The sequence below is a fragment of the Pelobates fuscus genome, chromosome 8 (assembly GCF_036172605.1).
Source record: "Pelobates fuscus isolate aPelFus1 chromosome 8, aPelFus1.pri, whole genome shotgun sequence".
NCBI lineage: Eukaryota > Metazoa > Chordata > Amphibia > Anura > Pelobatidae > Pelobates > Pelobates fuscus.
The window spans coordinates 98,161,057-98,170,113 of NC_086324.1; the positions used below are offsets into that span (position 1 = coordinate 98,161,057).

A 9,057-nucleotide genomic window follows, 5' to 3' on the forward strand; every position below is an offset into this window, starting at 1 on the left:
GCACAGTAAGGTATAAAGGTAACAAAAATATATAAAACAAAAGCCTTGCTCTTCTGAGCACTAACTAAACAAAATAATCAGCTAACTGGGTTGGATGGCTTGTCCATTTCCCAACATAAACATAAGCATAAACAACCTTACTGTTTCAGGGTTTTCAGCTCTCTGTTTCCACTCACAGAAACCAAACACAATCTTCCTCCTTCCTTGGCAGGGGAGTACTTAATAGCACCGGTAATTGGCAATCCTTTTCAGGTGAGTTAAATTAGGATTCAAACTCTGGAACTGGACTTCTCACCTGTAGGTTCCAAGTAACTTCCAAAATGTGGAGTGGAGCACTGGCCCACCCTACTCTCCAAGTACTCCACCCCAGGGCCCAAATATACACATATTTAAAGTGCAACATTCATTATAACATTACACATTTCCCTGGGGCTAATTACACAAAGTAGGAACCTTGCAAAATCTGGGGAGGTATATAGATTCCCTCCAGCACAATTCCTTGCTTTCGGTCACAATATATATATATATATATATATATATATATATATATATATATATATATATATATATATATATATATATACATATACACACACACACACACACACACACACACCCTCCCTTCCTCCACAGGAATGACGTGAGCTGCAACAACGCAGGCAGCAGCTTGGGACTTTGTCGCACATAGGCAGATTTATCAGTTTACAAAACGGTTCCATTCATTCTGTAATGAATGGAACTGCTGCCAGTGTATAAAACCATATCCCACACGCCAGAATAAGAGGTTTCTGATTGGTTGAGACTCCTCCTGGTTTTAAGAGGGATAAATGGTAATTTTACTTGATAAGGACACATGAGCTCTGTTGCTACTGACACACGCTATGAACATTTATTTTGAAACCGTATGTATGTATTAAATTGTTCTGCAGTTATTGCTGTATTTATTAATCACATTCCTAACACACTTTATAGCAGATCTTATGGTACCTAGAGCCACGTGTGCTGGGTCCACATCAAAGCTAAACGGTTTATCCACCATTTAGCAGTGGTTGTATAGTGTGGTGTGGATTATTAACTCCTGCCATACTAGGAGAGGCTGAGCATCTCTACTAAAGGCAAGCATCTCTACTAAAAGATGATTAAAGCATTTAGATTTCATGTGGGACTCATAACTTCAATGAGTTTGTTATGGTGATTCCAGTGTACCTTTAAAAAAAAATAATCACATTTTGTTTGGGGATATTCTCTACACTGGGAACTGTAGAGAATTGGCAAGAAATACTACTCTAAACAGAGCTTTAAATGGATCAGTCTAAGCACAATATGCTCTGCAAAGTGCGTGATGCTTAGAATTCACAGATCCAGTTTTTATTTCTGAGAATTACTTATAACAGCAGTATTCTGTCAAACAAAATTGCTGCAGCTATAAGACAATGTTGTCCCTAATGTGTATGGTGTGTATACAGCATGCATAATAGGGAAAGCCTTCTTCTCCCACTCTGCAGTTCAGTCAATAGAAAAACCAGCCTGCATCACATATAAAATTATAGCAGACATGTATAGCTTTAATTTTTCATTTTAGCATTTTCCAAATGGTTCTCATGAATTGAACCAATCTGTGGGGATAAACTGATTATCCCATAAACCAGTATAAAACTCTCCAGATTGGAGCATCTTGTATGGAAGGCATCTGCCTGCACAAAACTGTGCCCTGAAGGATACTTTTTTTTTATTTTGCAAAATTTTTAATGCATTATCTATAAGGTAAAAAACAAAGAAAAAAAAAGTTACCTGCGCGCTCTCCTTAATCCCTATGTATATTTAGACAAATGACCATTTGTCTAAATATACATAGGGATTAAGGAGAGAGCGCAGGTAACTTTTTTCTTTGTTTTTTACTATAAACTGGGGCTGATGTGTACAGTGGTCATTGCTGCCGCCCAGGAGTGATGGGAGTGAGCGCAGGACTTGTATTTTTGTATTCATTATCTATAAAGTGATTAAAAACAAACATTTTCAAAATTTTCAAAGTGGATGATCCCTTTAATATTTTGCAACTGAAATTAGTGGAACACTAATACAGTAAGAGGGTTCACTCATTGAAAAAGTAGCTTTGTGCAGTATGTTTCTCTTCAATTGAGTACGGAGAGGCAACAGTTGTTTTCTTATAGGAGCACTCCAAGAACCATAACCACTACATCCACCGCATGGTGAGATGTCAAACAGTTTTAACAAGGTTTGACAACTAACCTGCCTGTTTACAGGCACTATAGATCACATCCACCCTCGTGTAGAAGTTTAATGTCTCTATAGCAGGTTTTCCCAAAGTGTGGGTCGCAGTGTGATTCCCAGTGGGTTGCGCTGACCCACGCCTCCAGGGCCGCCGGGGACCTAAGAGACTGTCAGGCAGACTGATTAGTCGGGTCCTCTGTCAGTGATCACGGGTCCGGCAGCTTGCCCTGTATGCTGCCGGGCTCCCTTCAATAAGTCTGTTCAGCACCTCTGGTCTGCAGCTCTGCCGGGTGCAGAGCGTGTGATAGAAGTCTCGTGAGCACCCAGAGTGTTACCACGGCAACACTCTGCGTGCTCGCGGGACTTCTATCACATGGTCTGCAGCTCTGCACCAGGCGGAGCTGCAGACTGTAGGGTAACCCACTGGACCACCAGGGAGGACACTGGACCACCAGAGAATTTAATAAAGTAGCACTCAGTCCCCACACCCTGCCCCCCACACAATGTAACCCCTCCTGTATGCCTCTAAAACAGATTACCATGATGTGCCAAGTTTCTGCATCTAAAACTGCCATGATTTCCCAGAATTATGCCTCTGAAACTGCCATGATATGCCAATTTTATGCAACTAAAACTGATTGCCAAGGTTTTGCAATTGTATGCCTCTAAAGCAATTGCCATGGTGTGCCAATTGTATGCCTCTAAAGCTGCCATGTGCCAACTTTATGCGTCTAAGACTGTATGTTTTTGTTGTATGCTTTTAAAATTGATTGCCATGGTGTGCCAATTGTATACCTCTAAAGCTGATTGCCATGATGTGCCAAGTTTATGCATCTAAAGCAGATTGCCATGATGTGCCAAGTTTATGCATTTGAAGCGGATTGCCCTGGTGGGCCAATTGTATGCATCTAAAGCTGGTTGCCATGGTGTGCCAATTTTATGCACCTAAAATTGCCATGATGTGCCAAGTTTATACATCTAAAACAGAATTGCCATGGTGTGCCAATCGTATGCTTTTAAAACTGATTGCCATGGTCTGCCAATAGTATGCATATAAAGCTTGCCATGGTGTGCTAATTGTATGCTTTTAAAGCTGATTGCCATAATGTGCCAGTTGTATGCCTCTAAAACTGATTTCCATGGTGTGCCAATTGTATGCCAATAAAGTGGATTTCCATGGTGTGCCAATTGTATGCCTCCAAAGTGGATTGCCATGGTGTTAATTTTTTTAAATATGCATTAAAAGCAAGTGGGTCTCAAAAAGTTACAGTTGTCAAAAGTAGGTCTCGGACCATAAAAGTTTGGGAAGCCCTGCTCTAGAGTAAACTGAAGGAAGCATGGCACTCCTTGACAGAGAGTTGTAAACTGACATTCCCAGCAACTGATTGCAATCCAGATTCTCCTCCTACAGAAGACCCGATGCAGGAGATGCAGCATATGTGCCAGCAGGTTTTCAAACCATGGGATGGCGCAAGGACATTCTTGGCACCATAACCACTTAAGTGGGCTGTACTGGTGATGGTGCTAGGAGTGTTGTTAAAGTATCTGTGAATGCTGTGAGAGTGCCTATTCACACAATTGCATACATGCAAGATGATGTTCACTATAGCTCAAATGATTCTCAGACAGCCAGCAAATTCTCCATAACCCTAAACACAGCAGTATTATAGTGTGCTACAGTGTAAAGCACTTTTTAATGTCAACGATTTTATGCCTACAGTTATACAATATATGTATGATGACATATACCAGCTTCTTCAGGGGTTAAACGCTTGCATGTTTGAGTAGCATGAGAGCAAACGAGGTTATAGGGAGGGAAGCTGAATATGTTATGACTTATTTACTAAACTGGGAACTGTGGAGAAAAGAAGAGGGAATTGCCAATGTTGAGGCAAAACAGCTATTTTTCCAGTCCTGCGGTTATAGTCTAAAATTTGGTGTTTAGTTAATAAACCCCTTGCAGAGATAGGGACAAAGCTGAACTGGAAAATGTTTACACCTTTGCTATTTTGTAGCAAAACTTTGCAATTCCCTTTAGAATTAATCAGAAATCACTTTTTAATGAGCAATCCCCTCATCTAATCCATCTATTCAACAAATAGAACTGGCAGGAACTGAAAATCGAATGGAAAATGTATGCAAAAAAAAAAATGCTGATTTAGAGAAATTAATCACCTCGGCTACAGTCATAGTCTGAATTTTGACATTTGGTTTTCAACTCGTTACAAATCGATTTTTAGCGAATAAACCCTCTTTAAAAAAAAACAAAAAAAAAACATTCCCATGACTTACGTTGAGGCATCAGGCGTAAAAAAGTCTACAGCGAATCCAAAGTAACTTCCCTGGTCACCCGACTTAACAAATGGGCTGTCCACATCCAAATTGAAAGAACACGCTAACCCTAACAGCACCGATACTGTGAGCACAGCTGCAGCGGCCATGGTGTTAGAAACAGGCAATGTCCCTATAAATCCCCTTCCTTAACAAAGAGGAGGGGGCGGCTTTATAAAGGTTGTTGTTTCTTATTCCAAGCGTTCCAGATATTAGTTATTCTGTACGGAGTGGAAGGGCCGGTGGAATGTTGCTGTACACAGAGGAAGGGCCAGTAGAATGTTGCTGTACACAGAAGGGCCAGTAGAACCTTGCTGTACAGCACTGGAATGTTGGTGTTTCGAACTAATGCGCTGATTCTGCACAGTACACAGACAGACGAAGAAAAACTTCCGCATGAGTCACAAGGGCGGGGGAGGGAGTTTCATGCTCATGCAATACCATGGATTGGGAGCAAGTCTAAACGGAGAACAGTGGAGAGAGGAGGAGGGAGCTAATCTGCCCTCCCTGTTCAGTATACATTCACACAGGATGCCAATCCTTTTACAGTATTAATTCTTTCTCAAGGTTTTTTTCTGTAATTCCCGATTATATCACATTGTTTTTTAATGAGTAACGAAGTCCGATAGACCTTAGGTATTTTTGTACTTATATGTAGGTATTTATCAGGGGAGTACTTTGTATACATACATCAATAGCTAAGTAAATTAATAAATATGTATAGTAATGATAAAGAATAAAGAGGTATATTGACAAGGTGTAGCAAATGTTTTTCATACACAGAAGGTTTTAAATATAATAAAGTTTTGACCAGTTTAAAAGAACACTCCAAGCTCCATGCCCACTATAGTATGATATGGTGTTATGGTACCTGAACTGTATGTAAGAAGGGTTTGAGTTATTCCTGTAGTCTACCGGCTTTCGGTCCAGCTTTCTGGTCCCTCCCCACCATTAACCCCTCTCTCCCAGTATCCCCCATCAATATCACCCCCCTCCCAGTATCCCCCCTCCCTCACACCATCACCCCACCTCTGTCCCTCACACCATCACCCCACCTCTGTCCCTGTACCCCTCTCCCCAACAATATACCGCCTTCCTACCAGTATTTCCGCTCCCAGTATTGCCCCCTCACTTCCAGTATTCTACCCTTCCCAGTATCGCCCCCCTCACACTATCATCCCCTCCCTCACAGTTTTTCCCCACTTACAGTAATTCCCTCCCAGTATTCCCCCTCCCTCACATTATTACCCCCTCATCACAGTATTACCCCCCTCACACTATCACCCCCTCCCTAACACTATTTCCCCACTTACAGTATTACCCTCTTCCCTCCCAGTATTATCCCTTCCATCACACAATTACACCCTCCCTCACACTTTCAACGCCCTCACTTCGTTTCCCCCCGCCCTCCTGCACACCATGACATCGCTCCCTCACAGTATCACCCACCTCCCTTACAGTATTACCCCCACCCTCACAGTTTTACCCCCTCCCACACACCATCATCCCCTTCCTCACAGTATCATCCCCCTCCCACACACTATCATCCCCACTGTCCCACACACTATCACCCCATTGTCCCACACACTTTCACCCCACTGTCCCACACACTTTCACCCCACTGTCCCACACACTTTCACCCCACTGTCCCACACACTTTCACCCCACTGTCCCACACAATAGCACCCCACTGTCCCATGCACTACCACCCTACTGTCTCACAGTATCACCCCCTCCCATGGGCGTCCGCAGGAATTTTTCCAGGGGGGGGCATAATTGTAATGACATCTATGCTTGGCCCCTTTTTGACAGTGTCATGAAGGGGAGGAGCATAGTGATTATCACATAAAGCCAGGGTGAATAGCGTTTTCACAACTATGGTGTCAGGAATACATGTTTGTATTCCTGACACTATAGTGTTCCTTTAAGCAAATTAAAGGAACATTCTGGTCACCATAACAACTTCATCTAAATGAAAATGCTATGATGCCAGGAAGCCCCTGGGTGCTCTTTCCTTTAAGGGGTTAAACCGCTCTCAAATGGTTTGACCCCATAGGCTTCCTCCAGCTCCAGGTCCCTCAGTGTTATTCGGCATCTGAAACGGAGTGTCAGGAAGTGTAGATTAACGTCAGGCTGATTGGCAAGAGTTGACAGTTGACGCTCTAAGCCAATCGCTAGTTCCCGGTTCATAATTATTTTTAACTTTTTTATGAATGGGGAGCTACTGATTGGCTTAGAGTGCCAGCTGACCGCTCTAGCCAATCAGCAACACCCCTACCCAGCGGCACTCTGTGCTTCCTGACACTCAGTAAATAAAAGTGAACACATTAACACTGATATTTTTTTTTACCTGGGGAGATGAGAAGGTCCAGAGTTTCCTGCCAGGCCCAGGTACCAAAGCCTTATGATGTGGTGTCCAGAATAAAGTGGTTTACTTCATTTGTCCTTCCTGCTCCAATCTCCTTTTCTTCTCCTTCATTTGACAGTCTTCTTTTTATTCTGACACTGTCTTCTATATTTGGCTCCTTCTGCTCCTTTACCTTTCTGCTTATTTTGCGCCCTTCTGCTCCTTTCTCATTCTGATTCCTTTCTGCTCCTTGCAGACCCTTTCTGCTCCTTCTACTTTAGCTTTGTGCTCCTTGCTGTCCCTTTCTGCTCCTTCTTCAACTTTACCTTTGTGCTCCTTCTGATTCTTTCTGCTCCTTTACCTTTGTGCTCCTTCTGTCCCTTTCTGCTCCTTGCAGACCCTTCCTGCCCCTTGCTGCCCTTGCTCCTTGCATACCCTGCCTGCTCCTTGCTGCCCCTGCTCCTTGCTGACTCTTCATTTAGCCCCTCCTCCACCATGCCTCACTTGCCTAATCTATAGGCTGCCCCCAATGCCTCACTTGCCTAATCTATAGGCTGCCCCCCCATGCCTCACTTGCCTAATCTTTAGGCTGCCCCCCCATGCCTCACTTGCCTAATCTTTAGGCTGCCCCCCATGCCTCACTTGCCTAATCTATAGGCTGCCCCACCCCATGCCTCACTCCCCTAATATATAGGCTGCCCCCCATCCCTCACTCCCCTTATAGGCTGCCCCCCCATCCCTCACTCCCCTAATCTATAGGATGCCCCCCCCCATCCCTCACTCCCCTAATATATAGGCTGCCCCCTGTGACAGAACCATCCGTCTGTCTATTTTTTGTGGATTCGTCTATTTTATTCCGTCCGTCCAAATGACTGTTTCCAGTATCATAACCATACGAATGACTGTTTTTCACGAATAAAGCTACCGAACGGATGGCCACCCAGAAGAGAAGTGTGCTGCTGGTTAACCTTTTGATCCCAATTAGAACGTTGTGGTTAACCGCAGACACTTCTCAATTAAACCGACTTCAGGGTGGCCGTCGTTCGTATGTCGACCACGAGGCAGCGGCCATTTTTAACCGTACGGAAGCCCAGCGGTGTTCGGCTCTGATTCCATGGAACTAAAAACGGACACTCTTTCTGCCGAACACCGCTGAAACCATGGGTCACCTGGCTGTCTCGACAAAACCGTACAAATACCGGCTGTTCGGGAGTTTTACCGTAGACGAAAAGTACTTAACCCAGATAGCCTTCCCATGGAGTCGATCGCCTGCCGAAAGACTGTAAGAACTTTGACTCCATGGCGATTGAACTATACGTATGGGATCTGAGCGCTATTCGTCAATAATGTGCCCTCAGATCCCGGCTATCTGGGGATATGTGATATGGATGTGAAATGTACAGTTATTATGAAGTTATGCATTTTTATGTACTTTCTGGTTTTATATTTAAAGCGGCACTGTCATGCCTAATTCCGTTTTTTTTTTTAACCCCCCTCCCGCCTCAACTACATCCAATCGACCCCCTAGTCACCCCCAAATGCCCCTATGCCCCCCACATTACCTATTTTTTATTCTTTATTTTCTGCCCCGATCTATATTCAGGGCGCCGCCATCTTTGTGTGGGTAGGTGAAGTCCCTGTGGGACACGTCATCTGCCCACACTAGATAGCCCTGAGATTCCCGCACATGCCCAGTGAAACATCTGGACATGCGAACGGGAATTTCACCTATTCATTCATTCATCAGACAGACGAATGAATGAATAGAAAAAATCAGACGAACAAACTAACACTGTGTATCAGTGTTCGTTTGTTTGTTCGGTTTATTACAAGGAGGGAGCTACCGGCGTGCAGCTCCCTCCTTGCAATATGTAAAGACAGAAGCGGCAGGGAGCAGTGCTCCCCACCACTTCATAAGCCCCCCAGGTCCCCTCCTCACTCTATGGGGGTCAATATGACCCCCATAATAGCACAAGGGAGATTAAAATCTCCCCAATGCCCCTACTCGCTATACCGCGAGTAGGGGCATGTCCACTAAACAGTGAGCAGCCTGTGGCTGCTCACTGTAAAAAAAAAAAAAAAAAGAAAAGGGTAATAAGGGGGGGACGGGGGACCTACTGTCCTCCCCCGCCGGCCCCCACCCCTGG

The 9,057-nt window shown here is 44.1% G+C and overlaps 1 protein-coding gene across 1 annotated transcript in view; it reads right to left on the bottom strand.

Moving 5' to 3' along the window:
• The window catches only part of ITGAV (integrin subunit alpha V), a 167,524-nt gene extending 162,572 nt beyond the window's left edge, over positions 1–4,952 (bottom strand). Inside the window, exon 1 of the mRNA XM_063430178.1 lies at positions 4,525–4,952. Coding sequence (XP_063286248.1) covers positions 4,525–4,673 — 149 coding nt within the window. The 5' untranslated portion in view covers positions 4,674–4,952. The remainder of the gene's footprint in view (positions 1–4,524) is intronic.
• Positions 4,953–9,057: the final 4,105 nt, after the last annotated feature.